The 25,445-nt window shown below is 51.8% G+C and overlaps 1 protein-coding gene across 2 annotated transcripts in view; it reads right to left on the bottom strand.

The window, feature by feature from the left end:
* VAV2 (vav guanine nucleotide exchange factor 2) overlaps positions 1–25,445 on the bottom strand; it is a 127,737-nt gene that overhangs the window by 24,237 nt on the left and 78,055 nt on the right. For both annotated transcript variants that reach the window (XM_066332864.1, XM_066332863.1), the window contains exons 3-6: positions 23,533–23,591; positions 11,961–12,029; positions 3,346–3,448; positions 1,178–1,276 (exon numbers count right to left, since the gene is read on the bottom strand). In XM_066332864.1, the coding sequence (XP_066188961.1) occupies positions 1,178–1,276; positions 3,346–3,448; positions 11,961–12,029; positions 23,533–23,591 (330 nt within the window). The remainder of the gene's footprint in view (positions 1–1,177; positions 1,277–3,345; positions 3,449–11,960; positions 12,030–23,532; positions 23,592–25,445) is intronic.

A 25,445-nucleotide genomic window follows, 5' to 3' on the forward strand; every position in this document is an offset into this window, starting at 1 on the left:
CCACGGCACTAACAGGGCTGGGAAGGTGCCAGACCCCCACCCATGGGTGCCCACAGCTCCCTGCCCTGCTAAACCCGTGGCAGGGGGGTGAAATGCACTCCTCCACCTCGCTGCAGTCCTGCACTGAAGCATCCTCCCAGCTCTTTATCTCCCTGCAATCCTGCCCTTGAGGAGGCAGCGATGATGTGATTACATGGGCAATGCCTTTCTGAACAAATACATATTAATGGCATCATCCACGTGACCTCAGACTCCAAAAAAACCCCAAACACATCACACCCAAGAGGGGAACTTCCACCCAGGACCCTGGAATTGAGCAGGGAGCTTTCATTGAGCATCAGGAAGCTTTAATTGAGAAGAAAGCAGTAATTTAACTCTTCCTTTCCACTGAACCAGAAGGCTGTGGCTGTTTCCGAGGAACAAGGGTTCCTTGGAAACATTAATCACAAATATATCGGGACATTCCCCTGGAAAATGGGAAACGCTCTTCCATTTTCCCCAGTTTTGCTCACAGCTTCTTCAGGGCAAGACAGAGGGAAAGGATGGCAGAAGGGGAGGAAACAAAAGCCAGAGATGGCAGCTGGATTTTCATTATTGCTCTTTCTTCCTGCTGCTTTCCTCGGAGCAGGAACCACCTCCAGGCTCCATCCACTGCCTCCAAGAGGTGTTCGCTTTTCTTTGTTTTTTCCAAAGAAAGGCGCCACAATAATTCATCAAAACCAATTAAAACCCCGCCAATTTAGGCAACAGAACGTTCTCTTTTTAATCCAATTAGCTTCAATGGCGAGTCAGCACAGCTCCAACGCTCGGAATAAAGGAATTATTCCGTGGCAATCAGAGTGATAAGAGATATCAGCAAACACTGCTCTTATCAGCAAAGCCGGCCTGGCTGAGCCAGGAGTGGGAGATTCTCACCCCAGGATAGGGGGGACACAGCAGGAGGGTTTCCAGCCTGGTTCTAATCTGCAGCAATCAGAAAAAAAAAATAATAATAAAAAAATTATGCTTAAGGTTTGGGCTCCTTCAGGCTGCATTTTGTGCTTGTCAGGCTGGGTTTTGTGGATCTCCCTCGTTCTCCCATTTTCCTCTGGGAGCAAGCACCAAGGCAGCACAGTTCCTGTGGGATTCAGGGCTGCTGGGGAAGGGGATGCTGTGGAGAAGAGGGCTCAGTGCTCACCTTCTCTATATCTTCAAGCGTTTTGTAGTATTTGGCCTCGGTTTCTTGGATTTCTAGCAAACAGCAATTCCTTTTGTCATCTTCTGTCATTCCCATTTTCTAGGGAAAAAAAAAAAAAAAAGGTAGGGTCAGATGGTCCTAAGGGTGGTCCAGACACCTGGTGGGGCTCCAGTTCAGCCTCCAGCAACCAAGCACAAGTTTGGGAAAGTCAGGAGAGAGCAGCTATTGCTTTGTGCTAAAGGGAACTGGTTTTATCCAAAAAAATATACAGAGGAACCCCGGCTGTGCTATTAAATATGTCTCACCATGGAAAACACTGTATTTTTTTCCATTTATTACAGCCACACCACCAAAGACTAGCAGCTAAAGAAGGATAATAAGAGATAAAGGCTGATTTTTCCGTTTTTAAATTTTTGTTGTTGTTGTTATTAAGATGACACTCACAACAGATACTAAGTGGGTCACAAATAATACATTAGAGTTATCCAAATCCCTGGCCAGGGTTGCCAATTCTCGTTATTTTAGGTCAAATCTGATAAAATGTGCTTCTCCCAAAGCCCCAACTCCTGGAGTCTCCTCTGCTCTGTAAACCTGGGAGTTTTTGGGAGCTGCTGCACTTGGCAGGGCAGAACCTGAATTTGGGGTTTTACGGATCATGCACAGGAACAGAGCCCCTCTGTCCACCCCTCAGAACCCACAGCTGGCCCCTTTCAGCTGGATGAAACCCCAGATTTTAATGGATTCATCTTACCTGCATGTATCTAATCTGAAGCATGCAGAAAGACAAGAAGCCATTAGCAGCACGCACTCGCTGTTGTGACAAATGTTACCCAGAAAGTTCCATTTTTTGGGGCAGATATATTAAAAACAGACTCTTTTGCTCAGGAAAAGGGGGGGTCACAGCTCTCAACACCAAAGCTGCTCAGCAGAAAACATAAAGTAATGTGGAGGGGACAGTGAAAAATTGCCATTTCCAATGACTTCAAACCTGGCTGCTGGAGCTTTTTCCCCATTTTTCCCATTTAGGCAAAAAATTCCAACCAAAACCTTCCCTGAGGGCAGCTCTTGGGCCAAGTGGCTTTTCCAACTGATGGCAAAACCCAGTGCTGTGTTGACTTCACATCCAAGCACTTTGGCAGGATCACTGGGAATATTTTGGGCTCAACTCCTGGATCCAGAGGGGGGTTTTGGTGTGCAGGGAGCTCAAGGGGATGGAATTAGGGTTTTATTGTCTTTGTCCCACAGGAGAGGGGAGGAATCAGAGCACATCCACGGATGCAGCCCTGCATTCCCAGGCTCCAGCCCCTCGTGTCTGGCTCAGCCACGTCCCTGCTCCAGGGACTGAATTGATCCCTGAACTTGTCCATTGATCCTGCTTTGTCCCAGGGAGGTGTGGACTGTGTGAACTCGGGGAGAGTAATTAGAGTCTGAACAAAGCCTGGGGGTGGCAGATATTGGACGTGGGGAGAAAACTGGGAAGGTCACACTCTGGAGAAGTGAGTCCTGCCAGCCCTGCAGCAGTGCTGGGGACACAGGTAGGCTGTGGGCACCTTTGGGGAGGTGCCAGGGCCACCAACACCTCATCCATGGAGTGTGATATTTGCTCCAGAACCCTTGGAGATATCACAAATCCCTCCACGATTTCCATCATTCAGTAAAATCTTTTTTTTTTCTTTTTGAGAGGTGACAAACGGAGGCAGCTGCTTGTCCCTGCTGGCCCAGAAAGCTCCAGTGCAAACACCTCCCTGCTCTGAGCCATCCAGGCAGGAGCAGCAGGCACAGAGATCCCTCACACACACACAGATCTGTCACCCCGACCTAAAAATACCAGCAGCACCTCTGGCTGACGGAGCAGGAGGAGCCTCCCCGGAAAGGCTGCAGTGACACCAGCACCAAAATCCTATTTTTAGCTTCTCTTTTAGGGCTTGTTAGATCTCTCTTTCCCTTCCTCCTCCCCAAACTCCTGCAGATGACAGGCTGGGCTGGGAAACTCCTCAGAAAACCCCTCTGGGCTGGTGCCATCCCAGCTGTGCTTGTTCAGAGCGACTCAAAGCAATTCTCCTCTTTGCAGCATCAACCTGCCAGTGGCACAGGGTTATTCCCTTTCAGGGCTCCCCTCCCTCCCCTCCCAGCGAGGTGGAGCTGTAAAAAGGCAGCGGAGCTGTTACCATGGGCTGCTGCACTTCCACTCTGATGATATCCTCGTAGATATCATCGCCCTCGTCCTCGCAGGGGACGCAGTCGTAGATGTCCTCCCCCAGATCGTGCTCGCTGCAACGAGAAGGAGAAGGGGTCAGGGATTAAATAACCATGAGATTTCAGCTGCCACTTCACCAGGCACCGAGGAGGATCGCAGCAAGGAAAATCCTGTGGAAATTCATGTGCTCAGCCCGAGCTCTCTGGTTTTTCTCAGTGCCTGCTGCAGGTTCCTTCCCGCTCGCTGGAGGCTGGAGAAGGCGGGATGCTGCTCGACACGAGCGGGGATCACAGCCAAGAGCTGCTCTGTGCCCACGGTGCCCACGGGCTGCCAGCTCTGCCCCTGCTGGGCTTTTGCTCAGCACTAATGGGCCCAGCTGAGATGGATGTGCCAGCCAAGTGCCCGGCGGGGCCATCTGAGCCACCAGCTCCAGCTCCACCTGCTCCAAGGGTGCCCACCACCTCCCCCTCAGCTCCTCTTCAGGACCAGGAGCAGCTCTTGCCTCTGTGACTTTATACCATGCTCAGAGAATTCACTTTAAGGGTTGCATTTTGGCCTGCTTAAGGCTCTGCGTTCACTCTTGATCTGATTTTGCTTTTCCTCACTGAAAGGTTTCCTCGTGCCAAAAAAACCATCCCCTTCCCCCAGGCAGGGGTGCAAACTGCTGTAGGAGCCCAGATCCACTCCAAGCAGGAGCAGATATTAAACACCCATCTGGTGTCTCTGAGCAGTAGGAGAAACATCCCAGTCCTGATGAACCAACAGCCTCTGGAGCTGTGCAGGACCCACAGCAAAGCCTGGACCCAGCCCTGGGCATCCCACCCAGGTTTAAATGTCCTGCACCCAGGTTTAAATGCCCTGCACCCAGGTTTAAATGCTCTCCATCCAGGTTTAAATGCTCTCCATCCAGGTTTAAATGCCCTGCACCCAGGTTTAAATGCTCTCCATCCAGGTTTAAATGCCCTGCACCCAGGTTTAAATGCTCTCCATCCAGGTTTAAATGCCCTGCACCCAGGTTTAGATGCTCTGCACCCAGTGATCTGAGCGATGCACCAGCTCCCACAAAGCCCACTCCCTGCCCTGGTGGGCAGCTGGGGGATTTTTAGCCCAGCATTTCCCTGAGGAGCAGGAGACTCTCCTCACCTCCATAAGGCAATCTCATCAGACACTCAGCTCGGTGGGCAGAGGTCAATAACATTTACAGCAGAGGGAAATTAAGCAGCAAAACGTCACCTTTTGAGGACCAGCCCCGTCACTTTGGAGCTGCCCCTGCACTCCCAGGCTTCAAAGGCATCCCAGAGCTGCAGTGCCCGGGTTGTGCTAAAGGTGATGGTGTTCAGTAATTAATTATCATCTGAGACTTCACACCTCTCCCAGGGCCTCCTCAGCCTTGGAACACTTTTGAAAATTCAGCCCATATTAAACAGCAATTAACAATAATAATTCCAGTGCTTAGATCTACAGGTGCTGGCTGCTAACAGCTCCCACTGAAGTCAATCCCACAGGATCAGGATGGTGTGAAATGCTGGAATATCAAACAGCACTCGCATATTTTACGAGCTGTGTCTTTCAACAGGGGTATTAATTACACACAAATAAATTTAGGTGTAAAGCTGTGCTCCGAGTGTGACACTCAACATCTCTCTGTTATATATCAGGGAGCAGCCAGAGCACATCTGCCTGCAAAACCCGGGCTTTTATTCCTCCTGCTTAAATACAGCCCTTTCTATTTACACAAACAGATTTGTTTCATAAAAGTTTGGGGATTTTTAAATAAATACGCCGGCGTGATGTATCCATCCCATTCTTCCCGGGTGATGCATTGCAGCTGCTGCAATAATGCCCACTAATAGCTGGTGATCCATCTTCCCCCTCCCAGGCGTCATTATCTGCACCAATATTTATATTCTGGGCTCTGCTCCTCATCATCCAGAGCCAGGCACTCCCAGCTCCTGATGGATCTCCCTGCCCACACCTCTCGGGTTGCTGGCTGTCTCTCCATACATCATTTTCCCTGGCTGGAGGCTTCTTGGGAACGTGTGGTTGGGTTTGTGTCACGAGCAGGAGCCCAGCTGGGTGTGACACGACCAGGAGAGGGCTGGGGCCATGCTGCTGCTGGAGCAGAGGCTGCCTGGAGTGAGGGATGAACATCCCTGGAGAGCTTGGGAATTGCTTTGGGATAGGTGCAGAGGAGAAGATGGTGGCTGAGGTGTCCCTGAGCATCTCCTGGAGCTCCTCTCCCATCCAAGCCTCAGAGCCTGGTGCTGCTGTTCCCAGCCTGGACAAAGTGTCCTTTTCTCCCTCCCCAAGAAGCCAGGAGCGTGGTGGGCACACACTGGGAGAAACCCACGTGATGCTGACGGGGCTTTCTGAATCATCAGGGTTGGGAGAGACCTCCATGAACATCTGGCTCAACCAGCACCACCACGACCACCCCTAAGCCACGTCCCCAAGTGGGTTTGCCAGATGGGTTTTGCTCAGTCATGGGCAGAGAGTGGAGAAGGATGGATGCCCCAAAGCCTGGCCCCACCTGGGCCACCAGGACAGAAATGCCTCCCAAGGGACATCCCAGCAGATCTGCCCACAGAAGTGCCACCAGCCCCTGGACACAAATTCCTCAAATTCACCACGTGGGGCCACGTCCTGACAGCACCTCACAGCTCCCACTCCTCTAATGAAGGGCTGAGCCTTGCTGCTCCACTCCTTCCTGCTACTCCACAGCAGAACAAGCCCTTCTCTACTCCAATTCCTGGTTTTGGGGAAAAAACAGGAACTATTCCCACATCCTGAGGACACCTGGAAAGACACCTCCACTCCAGAGCTTTGGGGAGATGCACCAGAGTTCCTCAAACCCGACAGCCGTGGCAGTATGACAGCACCACCATCGTCCAGCAGTCTGTTATTTATTAAAATACATTCTCAGTGCATCTCTGAGAAACACCAAGAGGCTGCCAGTTTTTATGGAGAGCACTAAACCACGAGGATCAGCCTCTCCTGGAGCAGCCCAGCTCCTGCTGTGCCATACAGATGTTGACATCTCTACTTTGCACCTTTTGATCCTCACCTGTCCCCACACTGTTGAAAATACACACCCCTCCCTTTGAAAACACAGCCCCTCCCTTGTCCTTAAAGCCGGGATCGGGATGATTTTAGCCAGGACACACCTCAGGACACACTGAATTCGGGCAATAAATCCAGCGTGTTGCGGGCAGACGGAACAACTTGAGCAAGGAAAGCCAGATCACCTCGTTCCTCACAAAGAAAAGCAATTTGCTCCTTCAATAAAAGCAGCAGAGTCTGCGAGTTACCCGTGGGTATCAGAGCCTGTGATCTACTGCTTGGCTTAGGAGATTCATTGACAGCTCTGGGGTTAGGAAAGGGATTTTGGCCGCCCTTCAGAGTGAACACCAGCACTCGCAATTACTGTTATTAGGATGGATGTAACCAGCTTTGGGCTGGCAGCATCTTGCCGAGCCAGAAAAGCTGATAATGAATAAAGCTTTTCATATCTGAGGCAATTTCAGGCCAAAACAATGCTTTTGGCTGAGCTCTGCCTCACTGGCAATGCCTGCCCTGCACTAACTCCCACCCAGGCAGGCAGCAGCCCTGCCAAAGAGCAGCTCCCAGAACACAGGGGCTGGATCCTGCCTTGGAAGGAGAAAATCCATAAAATCACACAGTGATTTCATGGATTTTCCATGGCTGGAAGGGGCCATGGGCACAGACAGTCCGTGATGCCCCTGAAGGAGCCCTGCACATCACCTCTGCAATGACACTGGGGGTAAGTGGGGAAGCTCTCGGGGATTCCAGGGCCATAAAAGCTGCTGTGGGAAGTTAATGAGTTTGTACCAGCCTCAAGAATTCAAGGACAAACCTTCACGACAAAGCCACCACACCAAAACTCCATCCAAACCACGCCGAGGAAAGAGCCAGAACCACCAGGAACAGCAAAAAAAGAGCAGGAGGGGACAGAAGGAGCTAAAATAAGACAACCAAGAGAGGACCCTAAATTTCCAGTCCTGTGACCAGGCTTAAGAGCCAGAAGACCTCAGAGCCAGCACAGGTCCAGGCTGGGAGTGCATCTGCAGGGTCTCTGAGGCAGCTGTGAGGCTCCAGTCCAACCCAGCAATGCCCACTTTCTCATTCTCACTCTGCACTCACAGCTATAAATACACAGCTCCTCCAACCAACCCCTTCATTCAGGGGTTCCTCCAACCACCCCCTGATTCTGTCTGAGAGGACCAGCAGAACCCTCAATCTGCAGCACATCTGGCAGGCTTTGGTTTCAGGCTGAGGGAGTGTAAGATGTGCAGCTGCTGGACTCTTGCAGGGGTTTAATTACCCCGATTGGATTTGGATGGAGACACCAGTCTGGAAATAGCAGCAGGAGCCTTTTCCCATTTATTCAGCTTGGGGCTCACATTCCCCATCCTGAGTGGGAGATTTTGATCCCAAGGAAAAGCCTCACACAGTTACAGCGACCAACAGGATCCCAGAAATGACCCAAGCAGGACGTGTAAAAATCAATACAAGTGACACAAGAAGGACAGACACATTTACAAGAGCTCTGGCTCAAGTGCCCTGCACCACAGAGCCATTTATTTGAGGGGCTGTTGTGCCTGGCTTGTCCAACACTGCAGAAATAATGAGAAAAGTGGCAGCTAACTTATCATCCCACCTTGGCTCCTGCGTTTGTTACTTTTGTTTTAATGCATTTGAGAAGTTCTGCTGAGCACAGCACTATTTTGGGAGGTGTGAGGGGGGCAATGTGACAGTAGTGGGAGAAGCAGGAGAGACTTCAGCAAGAAGCTGAGCCCAGAAGAGGAATCACTTGAGAAATTGTGGCCTAGCAGATCTCCTTCCCCCCTTCTCCAGGATGGAAAGTTTGGGAATACACAATTATCCCAATAAATTCATTAGGGATAAATTCCCAGTGAGCTGCAGCTCGAAACAAGAGCAGGGGACATGGACACTGACCTGCGGGACAAAGCTCTCCAGGGGCAAAACTTGGTGGGGACCTGCTTTGCCTAAAACACTTTTTTTGCTGCAACACTACAACTCCTCTCCTCCAAAGAAATTATCTTCAGAAGAGGAAAAAAAAGGTAAAAGTTACGCAGATTAAATGCTTCGCATCAAACCTTTCACAGAACTTCTGCCTGACTCTGAATCCTTCAAACAGCCAAAAATAACCCAAAATCTGTGTAATCTACCTAATTGTGCCACTGCAGAGGGACAGTGCCATGAAGTGGAGAAGGTTCATCATAAAGAAGGGCCAGGATTAATCACTCTCATAAATTTAATGAGACAAAATAACCGGAGAGAGCTCAAGTGGCAGCGGGGAAAATTTAGGTGAAATGTTAAGTGTAACTCTGAGGGTCCAGGTTGGTTTGGAGCAGCTGAAAAAGCCATAAAAGGGGAGGGGAAAGCAGTTGGCAGGGCAGTAAGGTGGATAATTGCCTGCTGACTCCTGACTCCCAGCAGCCACAGCCATGTGGGAAGCAGCAGCTCCCATCCCTGGGGATCTGCAGGAGCATCCTCGGGACAAGGGTCACTGATACAGCCCCGCTACAGGGCACAGGCTGCAGAGCATGAACCCACGGGCTGCTGCTGCAAAACCCAGCTCATTTCATGGCCCAGCTGCCCCCAGACAGGCTGCTCCAGGGTCTGGCATGGGGCAGGCTGGAATAAATCAGGCAGCAGAGGCCAATTGTCCCTTTACTGCAGCTCCTCACGGCATTGATCAGGCACTGCTTGTGATGGGAGCAGCCCCTGCCATCTGCCCTGGCTGGCTGCAAGCTGCCATCTGGCCCAGGGCACAGCACACCGAGGGGCCAGAGGGCTGAAAACAGGGAATTTGAGAACCTCCCAGCTCCCCTGATAGCCTTTTAGCTTCCCTTCCCCTTCCCATCACCAATTGTTTGGTTGGTTTTTTGTTTTCTGGGTTTTTTTTTTCCAGGCAATTAGGTGCCTTGATCTGCTGGCTGGAGAATCTGTCTGGAGCTGGGATTAATCCCTGCAACACCCCAAAGGTGAGAGCACAATGGGGTCATCAAGGCTTAAACATCCTTTAAACACACCAGCAGCCAGTGGCTGCCCCATGACTGCACACACAGCTTGCTCCTGCATCCCTGGCACTGGTTTTTGTGCCGCAGCTCCTCCGTGCTGGGAGAGTTCAGGACTAAGGTTCTCACTCTTTGGAACATCATGGGGACAACAAGGACAAAGAGCCTGCTTCCTTCTGCTCCCCAAATCAGCACCTCCATCACAAATATGGTCATATTTTAAAGGCTCTGCAGCAGAGGAATTCAAACTCTCAGCCTGGGGACACCAAACTACTCCACTGAAGTACTTACACTTGAAACACCCCGACATTCTCCAAAAAAACCTCATCTACCAGCCCCCAAAATGTCCTGTTAGAACCAACTCTGTTTATCCTGAGCTCTTTCTCCAGCAGCACAACACCCAAAGCGGGCTCCCTTTTGGAGATTCCTCTTTGCCAGGGTGAGCTGGTGGCACAGAGCCCACCAGGGCTGTCCCTCCTCACCCACCCTTGTCCCTCTGAGCACTGTGAGGACAGCAGTGGCACCTCGAGGTGACAAATCCCCGCTGGTTTTGCAGGCAGCTCCCTCCACACACTGAGTCCTTTCCCTTGCTGCTGTGGAAATCACTTCCTCACCCACAAAAAAAAAAAAAAAAAAAGGCATTTTTGGCCGCAGCCACCTCATCCCAAGGCTGCTGGCTCATCAGCAATGCGAAAGGCAGAGGCGCTGGGTGGACTGAATCATTCCCAGCAGTGAATGCTGCCCTTGTTGGGCTTGTTTGCAGAGGGCAGGAGCTAAGAAAGAGCTCTTTCTCAGGGGTGCCAAGGGCTGCCAGCACCCAGCAGCGGGGCCCCGGGGACACCACTGGGACTGGCACATCTCCAGTCACAGTCCCCTGCTCCAAGGGAGAAAAGGGCGCTGCTGCTGCTGGGCTGCAGGCAGGAGGAGCACTCCTGCTGAGGGGTTCTCTGGAGGGAAGTTTTGGGGGTGTTTTACAGCTCCAGGGTGGATTCTGACACCGTTTCTGTGCTCTGGGAGGGCAGGCCTGGAGGAAGGAATTTGGGCAATCCCTGCTGGTTCAACATGCCTTTCCCTCGTGAGTCCTAAGTAAGATAAAAGAGGATTTTGCAGAGAATGGGAGAACAGGGAAAAGTTAAAAGTTGGAGATCTGGGACAGAACAGGGCAATGAGCTGAAATAAACCTCCAAGTTATCTGATGGGCCATCACAGCCCCTGTGGCCAAGGGACAAGGAACAATTTGGGAAGCTCCCAGGTGGACACCTTGTTCTCTTCAAGCAGACTTAAAGCTGGGAACCCTCTTCCAGCCCCAAATAACCCAGTACAGCACCCCAAAGCCACCCTTGCTAGGCCAGCACTGCCATCCCCAGCAGCACTCCGTGCCCACACAAACCTCTCCTTGATTAAAGGCACATCTGTGTGGGAGAAACAGGAATTTTAAACCCTAACATTAAAGGGATTTTGAGAACTTTTGGAAAGGGGGCACAAGAAATGCTGTTCTTGAAAGGATCCCTTTCTTAGTTAAAATTTTATTGAAGTGCAGCTGCTGGGAGCCAACAGCAAGCAGGGAATTCCAGGGTACTCCATTCCCTCCGCCGGTAATTTATGATTTACTTCTGTAATAACTGAAGCCATAAGGAACTCATTGGATTAAGGAGTCTTATTATTTATGTTGTGGAACAATAATATTTAACTGCACAAAGCCACATATCCACCCATGCAGTCCACCCCTCCATATGCAGCAGGCTGCACTTCATAAGCAAAACCCTGGCTGGATGGGAATGCTGCCATTGAATTCCAATAGTGCCTGCACTTCAACCGTGTGTGCTGTAGCTCAAGGTTGATTTTAAAAGCCTGTTACATCATCACCACAGGCAGAAAAAAAACCAGATAAACACAGACAGAGACATCATCCCATGTCCCACCAAGGACAAGCAGGGGAGGTGTCACGGTAGGATGTGGCTGTCACAACCCTGGAAGTGTCCAAGGCCAGCTTGGATGGGGCTGGGAGCAATGTGGGGTGGTAAAAAGTGTCCCTGCCCTTTGCAAAGGGGTGGAATGAAATGGTCTTTAAGGTTCTTTTCAACCCAAACTATTCTCTGATTGCCCCAGGACCAGCTGGTGTGGTCCAAAATCACACCTGGAGGATGCAGCACCCAAAAAATGCCACGGGGGGGGAACCAGCAATGCTAACAGTGGAGACCTCACTGCCAGAGCTGCCTTGCATCACCTCAGAGGATGAGTTATGTCCCAGGGTTTTGGGATTTAGGAGGAGGAGGGGATCCCCTGGGCTTGGCCCCTTTCACCCCCCACCGAGCCACTCATCAACTCAACCTGATTAAAAGTGACATCTCCCAGGGCGTTATACCAGGAAAAGATGGACTTTTGTCAGAGCACAAAAATCTCCTGGCCAAAGGATGAAAGCAGCCGCCCTGGCTCTCCCAGCCCTGCTGTCAGACTTTATCTGCCTTTGCTGGAAGCCCAGGACAAGTTTTTCTCCCTCCCAGGAGAAGGTGAGGCCACTCACTCCGCCAGCTCCTCCAGACTCCGGTACACGTCATCGTCATTCTCCGTGGTCTCCTCCGAAGGGAAGGGCCTGGGAAGGAAAGGGATGACAGGGTTATAACGTGCCTCACCCCTCACAGCAGAGCCCCTGAACTCAGCCCAGCCCTGAGCATCCTGCTGAGCAGCACGGAATATTCACTGCTGATCCAGTTTTGTCCCGGAATGACACCGTGTCTGCTGCTTCCCAAGGGCAGAGCTGGCAGGGCAGGGCAGGAACCCAGGTGGGGAGGGTAGCTGAGGACACAGGACAACACCAAAATGAGGGGCTGCATGGTCTGACAACACGTCAGAGCCCCCTGTGGCTGAACCCTTCCTGCTGAGCTGGTGCTGCACCAACAGCTCAGGAATCTTAGTTCCAGCCTGGATTTGTTGGGATGGAGAAACACTTTCTCCTCCAGCGATGGAGCCTTTCTACCTGTGAGCTCCTTCCCTGCTCGGCCAGGCAGGGCTGGGACTCTGAGCTGCTTCCCACTGGATCAACCCCACCGGAATGAGTGAGTCCTTATGAACTGCAGGCTTCCTCATCTGAACAACCTGGTGACGGCTGAAAAGAGTAAAACCCCTGGAGAGGAGGGAAAGGCCACCAAAAGGGCAGAAAGAAAGGAGAGGAGAAAGCAGATTAAAAAGAGCGAGAGAGGAGTGAGTGGGGGGAATACAAGAATTCCTTGGCTCATTCTGAAGCAATAACCCAATAATGCAAGAGGGAGACGAAAAACGCTGTTTTAATTAAACCCCACGTATTATTGCTGGCCCAGGGCCAGGCTGGGCTGTGGCTCTGTCGGGGCTGGATGCACCTCGTGGCCACAGCTGTGCTGGGCACCCCCAGGGCACAGCCAGCCTTGCTCCAGCCCCAGCACAGGGACACGGAGGGGTGGCAGCAGGGCAGCTGTGCCCAGCCCTCCTGGGGCTCTCCAGCCTCTGAACCACAGGGATGGACACTGATGCTGTGGAGGAGCAAAGCTCCTACACTTAGTTAGAGGTTCCTACATGTGAACCTCTAACTGCCCTCAAGAGCAATTTCCTCCTCTTCCCTCCTGCCCCCCCTGGCCATGATAGATTGCCTCTCCGAGGAGATTTAACACACGGCCTGGTTAGCCCCTGAATTTGCTATTTTTGGACCCTTTCAGCAGCATTAATTTGCTTTCTCTCCCCTGCTACACCTCAGCCTTCCTTCGGTGAGCAGCTCCAGACCAAGCACGCTGAAATAGTGCTGAGACCTGCAGGGAGCTCAATTAAAACCCTGACCAGGGGGTGAATCCAGGAGGGGAAAGAGCTGTGGTGACCCCAGCCACGGAGCAGGACAATTCCAGCTGTTCCAGCTGCAACGAGGAGCACCCAACGTGTGTCCAACCACATCCATGTGCAAAGGGGCAATGTCGAAGGGAGAAAGGCAAAGGATGCAAAGCTCTGGCAAGAAGGCAGACCTCAGTTTAAACACCACTTGTTATGACAATAAAAAGAAATCCACCACGAGGCACGAGCTCCTTCCTTTTCTGTGCATCTTCTGCTCTTCATCTCTGACTGTTTCCTTCCCCAGCACTCGGCACACCAGGGAGAAAGGAGTAAAAAGAGCCATAAAGAATATTAAAATCACATGGACGCATCTCCAGCCATAAATCTGGGCTTGAGGTGTAATTGATACAATCCCCCATGTAAGACAAAGAGGCAGAAAAGGGAGAAAAAAATACTTTCTAATCAGAGTTTTGCAGGGATGCAGCTCCCCTGGCACTCCCAGCCTCACCTTGACCCCTGGTGAAGGCCCAGAGTGAAAGTCAGGCCAGGGGAGGAATTAATAACCTGTGTCCCTGCAGTGGCAGCTAATGGCTAAATAAGGACTCACAGAACGCAATTAGAGGGAGAAGTCACACCAGGGTGAGGATCACTAAATGAACCATCCAAAATCCGGAGCTGAAGGGCAGCTTCTTGGACAAAGCCTTGGGTTTTTCCTTTGTTCATCCCTGGCTCTCCCCCAGGAGTTCTAACTGCAACAACATGATTTAATTTACCTCTACCAACAGCCACTGTTTGAAACATCTCCCTACTTTTGACTTAAGCTCCCATCCACATCCATTTAGGTTGTTTTTTTGTCACTGAACACACCTGAGCTGGGGCAGAAAGGGATTTGATGTGGCAGGGACAGACACCCCAGGAGATCCCTATCAAGGCAGCACAAAGAAAAGCCAGCTGGGAGACCTTTTAATCCAGTATTTCTCACCAGCACAGGGTTTTCACCGAGAACCTTCCCACAGGTGATGATGCCCTTGGCCCCAGCCACGCAGGGAGCAGCATCTCCCTCCAGGTGGATGAAGGTGCTGCACCTTCCCCAGCCACGAGCTCCCCAACAGCCAACACCTGGTTTGGGACCAACCCCCGTGGTTTCTTTCTTCTTGGTAAAATGAGTGAAAATGCTGTCAGTCAAAAGATCTAAAAGCTCTGGATTCCCTGGGGAATCCTTAAAGACCTCCAGGCACATTGCAACTTCTCCTGTAGGAGCAGAGTACAGTGAGGAGTGTTCTGAGTCCACTGAAACCCAACAGGTCTGCAGAGATCCCCAATCTATTAAAATCCATTTGAAAATGTCTCTTATTTCATATCTTTAGCTAAGCACCACCTTTTTTTTTTTTTTTTTTTTTTTTTTTTCCTCCACCACCATGCAAAAAGCACCTGCTGAGCCACTCATCCTCCCAGCCCGTGCCTGGGCTGCTCGAGCCCCATCCTGCTCAGATGAAAAGCAAAAGCCCCCAGTGCCATCAAACAGAGCTGGAACAGGCTCTGCAGAGATAACAGAGCTCCCAAAGTAGACTCCTTCACACACAAACCCCTCAGCACTCCGGAGATCAAAGGAGGGAAGGGAAGTGGGATCGATCTGACGCGTTTGTTTTAGGCAAGGAAAGGGAAGAAAAGACCAAGCAATTTGTTAAGGAGTTTAGAGTGAGCTGCTCCTCTGGAGGGCAGGACTTACAGCACACGATGCCTCCTGACATGTGGTGCAAAGCACCTCCTTGACCTCACAAAAACATTTCGGCCACTTTCTGGGGATCTCACAGAGCAAATGAGGCACAGGCAGAGCCAGCCACAGCCACAGCACCCACGGGGACAATCAATTAATATTTCACGAGGTATTTTATGCCGAAAAAACTCCTCCCCTGCTCTCAGGTTGCCCCATGATCCCTCCCACACCACATCCTCACCGTCCACCCCTGCACAGGGAATCTCTCAGCGCTGCCTGGCTGCTCCTTCCTCTGAATTATTGAAGGGGAAGAGGCAGGTAGGCTGCAATTCTAACAGCAATAACCAGGGAGGTTTATTTATTGATGAGCCTCTTCCAGCATCTGGGCTGCCTTGTCCCAGAAACTGAAGCCAACTCCTCACCTCTGCAGGGAGCAGAGACAGCTCCAGTCTGATCCTTTTGCACAGCAGCATCTTGGCCTCAAACCCACGTGGGACAGAGCAGGGAGGACCAAGGTTTATTGACCATTTTTTTCCGGTCTCTGCTCTGATTTTTTGGGGTCAAAAACACCAGCGAGCCTGAGGAGAAGCAGAGAGGGAGGAAATGCCCCACTCAGGACACTCCAAGGAGCGCTGAGGCTGCTCTCAGTGCAGATGGTTTGTCAGGCAGAAGTTTTCCTGACTTGTACCAACACCCTCAGGAGTTCTAAAGGAGGTGATTTATCCCTTTCTGGAAGGGGATTCCACCCTCTCAGCACCAGCAGGATAATCCCCCCCCTGTTTTCCTAAGTCCAGGGATAACACTTGAGTGTTTTAAAAAGCAGGTGGAGTGTGTGACACGCGGGAAACCTGAGCTGCTCCCATCTGCCGTCCCTTCTGCGAGGGATTTCTTCAGTAACGGGCAGAAAGGAGCTTCTCCAGCCCTGAATCCTCGTGGCAGGCAAATGTTTCCATGGTGTGGGGTCTGCAGCCTGAAACGACACCCTGCAGGGCTCCCAGCTGCCCTGGGTGGGTGTACAGACCCCCGGAGAACCCACAGCACACTGATTCCACCAGTGTTTTAGCCTTCAGGCTGTTTCCACGGGAGTTCTCAGCCCCACAGCTCCCATGCTTCCAGAAAAGTCCTCCTGCCCCACTGCTGAGGTTTAATGCTGCTTCAATCCCAAAATTTCAGATTTTGGCTCTTCCCAGCGCGTCATTTTGGCAGCTCTAACCTTCTCCTTTTTGTCTTTTTTCCTCCTCTTTTTCTCCAGGAGGATGAATCCCTGGGGATCATCCCATTCCTGTGACTGTGTCCCCTGTCAGCCACCAGTTCTGGAACCCTGGGCTCACCACCCTGAGCACTCCTGGAGCTGCCCAAGGAAACACAAGGAAACACAAGGAAAACACAAGGAAAACACAAGGAAAACACAAGGAAAATCGTGTGTTTTCCCCAAGACTTTTTTACACACCACTGAAAACGCTTCCCTCATTGTCTGCGCTGCATTAGGCAGATTAAAGCAGCATTAATCTCCCAAGAGGTGGCTGTGAGCTGCCCAGGGAGCAGCAAAGAGGTGACCTGGAGCAGCCCTGCCCTCCACCCAGGCAGCTCCTCCACGGTTTGGTTCCCAAAATTTCCACGTGTGAAATGGGAGCAATACCAGGCAATGACCACACTGTTAATGCACCCCCAAAAATCCATTTATATAAAGCAGAACAGCATCAATCCTCCCCGTGCAGAACAAGGCACATCAGAACATACCAAAAGCTGCTGAATTCAATTAAAATCACGCTTTTCTGTCACATTACTCATCTCTGGGAAGATGCACCTCACACGGCGCCAAATTCTAGACAAGCCCTCTGAAAAAATGACGGGTTTGCTGTCTTTTATTTGCGGTCTGGAACTCGCAGGAATTCTCACCAGATTCATTCTGATGGAAATTCAGTGGGGAAAGAGCGAGTTACATCACCAGCAACACAAAAAACGATGATGATGGTGGTGGTGGTGATGATGATTTTGCAGGGGAAGCCAAGGGTGAGGTGCAAACCCTGTTTTTTCTCCTCAGCTCCAATGTGAGCCCAGCCTTTCTGGAGATGAGACGACAAGAAAATAACAGCTCGTATAATTTTATGTTCCGACACATTACGGGGTTTGGAGAAAGCCCTCGTGCTGCAGTGCCTCGCTCCAGCAAGAGGGAGGGTTTTCTCCTCACTTCAGCTCCACACTGAACAGAACAGATGGAGAAAATCAAAAGGGGAATCCAGAAATGTCTCTCTTGAAAAGAAAGGGAAAATAAAAAAGACTCAAACCCTGTGGGGTAACAGCACAACCAGCCGTTAGGGAAGGATTGCCCCAGTAATGGGATGTATCCCACCCAGCAACATCCACTGGAAAACACCCGGGGCAAACACAAATCCTCAAATCCTCATTTTTACCTCCCGGCAAAGCAGCACAAGATTTTGCAGCACTCTTGAGTTCTTCTGCTGCACGTGAGCAGCTGCCATGCCACGAAACGTGTGCCAGTGTCAATAAATAATGACCAAAAGGGACCTTCCTGCCTGACCCCAGCCCTGCTGTCTGCAGGGAGAGCGGCAGCAGCACATCCCAGCCAAGAGGGGCCCAAGGGTGCAGCTCCGAGCAGCCCATTCCAAGGGCCAGCAGGATTCCCTCCCCCAGGGAGGTGCAGAAAGGCCAGGGCTGTGCCAGAGCACCCAGTGCCCCTCTCCAGGCACAGCCCATGGCAGTGTCCCTGTCCCCAGGGCTGGGAACCTCCCAGGTCCCTGTTTTTGGACCAGCTGAGCCCAGAGCCCTTCTCCATCCTTGGGGCATCCTTGGGGCAAGAGATCTGTTTTGGGAAGGTGAGCAGAGGTGCTGGAAAGGTCCCAGAGGGTGGGAAGTGACACAGGAGGAGCCTGGGGGCAAAGCCAAGGAGCAGGACACAGCAGTGATCCTAAAGTGACACAGTGGTGACCCCAAAGTGACACAGCGGGTGACCCCAAAGGCCAGCAGCATCCCCAGAGTGACACAGCAGTGACCACAAAGTGACACAGCAGTGACCACAAAGCCCAACAGTGTCCCCAGAATGACCTCAAAGCCCACCAGCATCCCCAAAGTGACACAGCAGGTGACTCCAAAGCCCACCAGCATCCCCAGAGTGACACAGCGGTGTCCCCAAAGTCACACAGCAGTGACCCCAAAGCCCAGCACTGTCCCCAAAGTGACACAGAGGTGACCCCAAAGCCCAACAGCATCCCCAGAGTGACTGCAAAGCCCACCAGAATCCCCAAAGTGACACAGAGGTGACCCCAAAGTTCAACAACATCCCCAGAGTGACACAGCAGTGTCCCCAAAGCCCAGCACTGTCCCCAAAGTGACACAGCAGTAAACCCAAAGTGACACAGAGGTGACCCCAGAGTGACACAGCAGTGTCCCCAGAGCCAGCCAGGCTGAGCTCAGTCAGAGCTGTGTCTCCATCACACAAAGCTGCTCTGGGGAGGGGCCAGAGAAGCCGCCTCTGCTTTGGGAGCAGATGCTTTGGGGTGACCTCAGGACCCCCAGCCTGCAGAGCAGCCCTGCAGGAAAACACGGCAGGGATGTTTTGCAGGCTCTGTGTGAGGATACAAACTTGCCAAAAGAAATGTGTCAAGAACGTTCTGGGGTTTTTTTGTGGTTTTTTTTTTTTTTTCTTTTTTTTTTTTTTTTTAAGTGGGAAAGGAGCTGCTGCTCAGCCAAGGATTCTGCTCATCCACAAACGGAGGAGCTTTGTGGTGCCTCCTCAAGGTTTGGTGGTGTCACAAGGAAAAAATCCCACCTGACCTCCTCCTTGTGAGGTTTGTGCTGGTGACCAGTCCCCAAAACTGGTCCCAGTTCCAGGAGAGAGCTCTGCACAGCAACTGCTCCTCTTTGCACCCACGGATCCTCCCACAGCCCTTCTCCATCCATTTTACAGCAACACTTAAAGCGCGTACAGGGGAAAACACGGCGGCAGTAAAAGAATAATGGGCAGAGAGCAATTCCAGAGAGCCGCTGGCAGGGAATAAAACAGCCCTTGTAAAACCAACCTTCGGGAGAAGAGGTGCCCCAACAACCTCCTCGCCAGAGACATAATTGTTAGTGCCTTTAATTGCCTGCCGTTTTCACACCCAGCTGGATCCACCTCCCATCCCTGGAGACCAAATCTGATCTGGAAGTCTCCAGCACGCTGGAGGATCCTCAAAAACGCCGTAAAACATCTTCCCCTCTCTCCTTTCTCTCCTTCAGGACAGCGAGGGGAGCATCCTGATGGGCTCCATCTTCTGCAGGACGTGGGGTTTGCTGTGGGACCACACAGCCCTTTGCCCAGGGTCTGACCACACCACAGCAGCTGGGACAATGGAATAAAGTCATGGAACCCGGACAAAAGTGCAGGTTTAACTCCGAGCTGGTGGCTGAACACCGAGGACACAGCCCAGGGGTCACAGACACACGAGTTTTGGGGGGCAGGGGCTGCAGTTTGGGATCCCTGTGCCCCTCTGGGCACCTCCTGCCAGGAATGCTGCTCTGCCTCTCCATCTCCATCCCTCCTCCTCCACACACATCCTGATATTTATTACTGGCAAGCACAGCGCCTCCAGGGCTGACAGTGCTGCAGTCCTCATTTGGAGCCCGTTGGAGGCTTTCCCTGGGCCAAGGGCAGCAGGATGAGCCCTGGAGCGGGCAGTGCTGCAGGAGCTCTCCTCTGGGTCACTCCTCACTGCAGGCAGGATCCTGGGACTCATTTGGCTGCTTGGAACGTGCTGGAGGTGGCTCTGAGCTGGGCTGATCCCAGTGCTGAGCTTTTCTCCTCTCTGTCTGCTCCGTGGAGGTGGGAATGGTTTGGAAGGGACCATAAGGATCAGCTCATCCCAACCTCCCTAACCCAACTCCCACTGTCCCAGGCTGCTCAGAGCTCCATCCAGCCTGGCCTGGGACAATTCCAGGGATGGAGCAGCCACAGCTGCTCTGGGCAGCCTGTTCCCAAAAAAAACCAGAGAGAGGATGGCCAAGATGGCCATTCCACAGAGTGCCCATGGGCAGCCACTCCCACTGGAGCTGCACTGGTCACTTTTTCTTCCAGCTGACCCAAAGGGGTCCTGCCTTGGCCCCAAGAGAGGGAAAACTCATCCCAGTGTCCTTCCCTGCACGGCCCAGCCAAAACACTGCTGTGAGAGAAAACGTCCTCTGACAACAGCATCCACCCTCCTGCCCGTCTACAAGTGGTTTTAACTCTCCTTTATTAACTGTGGTGCCTTCTGAGGAGAGCCACCGAGAGGTGCAGTTCACACAGGGAGGATTTAGGGCCTCCACAAAGGGCCCTGAACACACAAACCCCGTTCTCAGCCGGGCTTTGCTGTGCACACATTAAAAATGCATGCAGGCAGCAGGAGCCAACACTGCTGAACCTCTCCTGCTTTGCTTCCAGGAAAAACACACATCTCGGGGAGATGGACAAACACGTGCCCTCTCCTCTGCTCAGGGCTCACTTTCAGCCCCCAGAGCTTGGGGTGGGTGATGGAGCCCAGAGGACGCCAGGACGTGCCACAGGCAGCAGGGAGCACTCGTGGCTGTGGCAGGAAAGTCTCGAGGGAAAAGAGGAAAAAACAAACCCCAAAAAGCTTTAAGAAAATAATTATAACCCTGGTTTATAGGGACCTGCAACAAGAAGTCTTGTTGTCCTCCAGAGAGCTGAGTTTGCTCAAGAAAACTTGGAATGAAAACTCGGGAAGGGAAGGAAAACTCCCGCTGCAAAGCACAGGAGGGAACTTTGCACGACATCCCTGTGCAGAGAGCAGGCTGCTGCAGGATCCTCCAGGCTGCCTGGGAATGGGGTAATGGAATTAGGGCTGCAGTGGAAAATCCTGGCTGGATAATAAAAAGGCTCCTTGTTCAGGCACAGCCAGCCATGGAGCAGAGTGGAACTTCTCCCTGGAAGTGCTGACAGTCCTCCAAAAAGATGGAGGGAAGGATGAGAACCGGAAACGATTAAATAAATCCCCTCTCCTGGATCTGCTCTTTGTCCCTGTGTACAACCAACCCTCTGGGACAAGAGAGGGATCAAAATCCCAACAAAAGGTTCCCACTCCATGAGCACAGAGCCTGCTTCCTGCAGGACTGGTGGCAGCAGCCCTGGGAAGGGGACAAGGCAGGCAGAGGATGGTCACAGCAGGGCTGTAGCTACAGCTGCTGCACATCAGGCACATTGCAAATGAACCACTGCCTTCAGGATCGAGTTTTTTGCCCTGTTTTTGCTGCTTGTTTCTGGGAAGAAAGGCTCTGGCATCTCCACAGAGCTGTCCTGAGAGCTATCTGCAGGACTCTGGGAAACAGGGCTCCTCTGCCAAGGCTCCTGTAGCCACAAATTATTAAGACAGAAAGCGTGAATTTTATTTTTTTCCTTCACTGAACAGCACACAAGATTGATTTTTATTTTTCTCCACACCACGAGACATATTTGAGGACAAGTAGCGGGCCTTGGGATTTATTTCACTCTTAATTTGCGTGATGCTGATTCTCAGACCCTAAAATAGGGGTTGGAGCAGAGCCACATTCGTGCTGTGGGGTGGTGGGTAAAACCCACCCAGCATCCGAATTTCACTGCATTTACCATGGTTTCAAGCACTGTGCCTAAGCCAACAAGATTTTCCCCACTTCCAATGGCAGCACTGGGAAGAGGGAAGGGGATGGACCCCAAGGAGCTGAGGGGCAGTGGTGGCTGATGTGAGCAGTCCCTTCAGGGAGCCAGAGCTGCTGCTGGTTCCCACAAGATCAGCTGAATTCAGGTTAATTCATTCGAGATTAGTTTCTGTCACTGAGGGCTCGGTGATGGTGCAGCAAGAAATCACCTAATTTAAAGGGAAGAAGATGCAGCAAGGGACAAAGGCAGGGCTCTGTGGCTGCAGGGGACAGCCAGGTGGGAGGGAACACTCCCAGGAGGGTATTTTCCTGGAATTACAGAACTCATTTCTAGTCTGTTCTGTTTTCCAGCTAAAGGAGTGACAGCGTTTTCTGTTCCAGCTGAGCTGGAGGAGAAACAGGGTTAACACACAGGAAAACAGGGTTAGGAGCAAAGGCTCGCTAAGCTCTCTGCTATTTTTGTGTAATTACGGTGCCAAAGGCTTCCAAGATAAAGGATTTTAGTGGGAACTGTAAATGCCAGTTGTAAAATGAACGAGGAAAAGCCACAAGAATCGCAAAGCCTCCCTTGGCTCTGGATCCCAGAGCCCTCACCAGCACCAGCAGCGGCTCAGCCAAAGCCTTCCCAGGGGCTGGCAGCTCCTTCACCCTCTGGGCTGGACCCAGGACCCCTCTCCCTGCCTTGGGAAGGGCTCTGACACCCTGGAACCCTCCCAAGGTGCCCCAAGATCCAAACCCTGCCCTTGCCCAGGCGCTGCAGGTTGTGAATCCCCCAAAGTGCCTCCGAAGTCCTCGGATGTTCTCTTCCCTTCGAACAAAACCCCACCGCAGGCTCCTGCAGGGCTCGGGGCTATCGGAGCCCTGAACTCACAGCGAATCCTTCTCCCTCAAACCATCACCCCCTGCATCCCCCAGCCCTGCTGGGATCTCTGGGATCCGTGTTTAACAGATGGGAAAGGCTCCGAGCTGGTTTGACACGTGAAAAGCTGTTCCCCTCCAGCAATCTCAGCGCAGACGAGGCAGGGAAAAGATGTTCCAACAGTGGGGATGGTGGCAGGGGGTGCTGGGGATGGGTGGCAGGGCTGGGGATGGGGCAGGGATTCATCCTGGCCCTGCCTGCCTTGGGATGCAGCACAAATCCCCACCCAGAACAGCAGCAGGGCACACGCTGGGGAGAAAATTTAACGTGTTCTGTAGCTGGGAGGGGGAAAACACACACACTTCCCCCACTGGAAGAAAAAAAAAAAAAGCAATCCCAAGGAAAGGTAATTTAGGCTGCAAACTCATCCCTGTTACAGCCGCGGTCCTAATGAGATGTTCCCAGATTAATAATACAAATGCTCCCTAACAAGGAAAGCAATTGCAAAGCAATTTTGCAGGGAGCTGAACAAAGAGCAGGATAACAGCTCTGCTCAATCGGGGCTGTCTGCTGCTTTTAATTCCTCGCCCACGGCTCCCTCAGGCAGCAGAGGAGGAGCAGGCAGCACAGCCTGGGTCCAGGGCACTCCTACCCCCTCACCAGGGATGTGCCTCGAGCAAAGCCAGGGGGACATTCCCCGGCTGTTAAGGGCAGGAAAATGTCCCTGGGCTGCCCTGCACAGGGGCAGGGGACAGTGGGGACACTGGGGTGATGCCACAGCTCCTGGGCACTGATGGCTTTCCTGGGATCCCTCGTGAAGTTGAGCGAAATCTGCAAATAGAGACAAGAAAACTCGCCCTGCTGCCCCCTCCCCAGCGAGAACAGTGCACAGAATTCCTCATATTTTCACTTCTTTCATCTGAAACTATTCCCAAGCAGCTGTTGGGATCTTACCCACATCCCAAAGACATCCCTGGGGTCTCTTTAACCCCGTTATGTGCAGCTTCCCAAGAGTCTGATGTGATTAAATCCAAAGAATATAGAGAAGGAGAAAGAAAGATGTTATTTTAAAGCATCACACTGAAAGGCTCTTACCTAATTCCTTTGGTTTGAGCGATGCTGTGGAAGGAGAGCCTGGATACTGCAGAGATCACCTGGAAAAGAGACAAAAAGATGCTGGTGTGCTTACTGAGGACACAACAAGGTTGGGTGGGAGCCCGAGGACCCGCAGCCTGGTGCTGGGAGCTGAAGCCCCACTGGAATGAACGTGCTCCAGCCACCCCCTGAGTGTCACAGTGTCCCCAGCAGCGCTGGGAGGACACTGCCAGTGCAAACCCTGCTTCAGGTTCCACCCCTGAGCGCAAAACATGTTCAGCCCTCAGCTATAAAGGTATTATTGAGCAGTTTTCAGTCAGTGAGCCCAGACCTGCCCTGACAGGCTTTCATGCAACACTAAGAAGCACTGAGAAAAAAACCTCTTTTACTCCGTGTTTTGTTACAAAAGGATTACAACTCCTTCCGTGCCTCTCCTCTCGCACAAAATGATCTTGTTGAGGCCAGTTTTCCAGGGCTGAAGGGCTCTGACTTCTCGCAGTTCAATAAAGATGCATCATGGGTTTTGTCAGAGGTGAGCTCAGAGCATCATCGCCCTTTTCTGGCAGGAAACAGCCAGGAGTGACTCAACACCAAAACATTCTCGTCAGCATTGCGATCAGGAGCAACAAACCCGCCAGGTTTCTCGGGGAAAACTCCCATTTTTTGAGGGAAGTTTTAATTGCCAAGGGGAATTTTGAGTGAGGATGAATGAAGAACGGGTTTGAGTCAATCGTAGATTTAAATCGTGTTTTGTTCTTGTTCACGTTCACAATTTCAAAGCTGGAGTGATAAAAGCAAACCTGTTATTTTTGGACTTGGTTTCCAATCTGCTGGGATGGGATATGGATAAAGGGCTTCTTGACTGGGCTCCAGACAAAAAAACCCCAACCCTTTGGGGGCTGGAGCTGCCTGGAGCTGCCCTGCATCCAACCCAGCCACAGGTCCCTCAGGTCCCTCCAGTCAGGAATTTAACTTTGGGATGCTCCTCTGAGGCACCTCCACACCACCCACCCAGGCGCCACATCCCTGGATTTTCTCCTGAGATAAACTCAGAGCCTCTCTGCCTCCCACGTTTTTTATCCCAGGACATCAGTGAGAGCCTCATCTCAGACCGTCCTTTTCGTTTTCCACCTTTATCCCTCTAATTTTTCATTTGTCATGAATTCCAGCCTGGCTGTCAGCTGCTGGTGCCCAAAAAACTGCCACGGTTGGGTGTCCAGTAGGTGATTTCCACATGGAAAACAGGGAACAGGAATCCCTGAAAGGCTCCAGGGCTCATCGTGGCACAAAACACCACCAGTGGTACTCTGAACACTTAACCCAGACATGGCACAGAGACTGGAGACTCCTCTGGAACCCCCAGCCCTGCTCCAGGGGGCTTAAAATAGTGCCAGGGAAGCCCCAGACTGACTGAATGAGTCTCTTCCGTGCTCTATTTTTAGCCTTCTGAAGTAAAAAAAAAAAAAAAAAAAAAAAAAAATCCAGTTTATGAATCAGACAGTTCCACTGAGAGGTTTGACTTCCAGGGAAATTTAAGAGAAAAGCTCCCTGTTCTCCTCACCGACAGGATTCCCTTTGTTCCCTGCTCAACAGCCCCAGGCCCTGCACATCCTGGAACATCAAAGCTCAGGCACAGGTTCCAGTGAGGAGCCAGGAGAGCTGAGTGAGGACCCCAAATCCTCTGTCCTTACAGAATAAAGGAGTGAGGACCCCAAATCCTCTGTCCCCACAGCACAAACCAGTGAGGACCCCAAATCCCCTGTCCTTACAGCACAAAGGAGTGAGGATCCCAAATCCTCTGTCCCCACAGCACAAACCAGTGAGGACCCCAAATCCTCTGTCCTTACAGCATAAAGGAGTGAGGATCCCAAATCCTCTGTCCTTACAGCACAAACCAGTGAAGATCCCAAACC

This window comes from Sylvia atricapilla, chromosome 19, assembly GCF_009819655.1.
Source record: "Sylvia atricapilla isolate bSylAtr1 chromosome 19, bSylAtr1.pri, whole genome shotgun sequence".
Taxonomy (NCBI): domain Eukaryota; kingdom Metazoa; phylum Chordata; class Aves; order Passeriformes; family Sylviidae; genus Sylvia; species Sylvia atricapilla.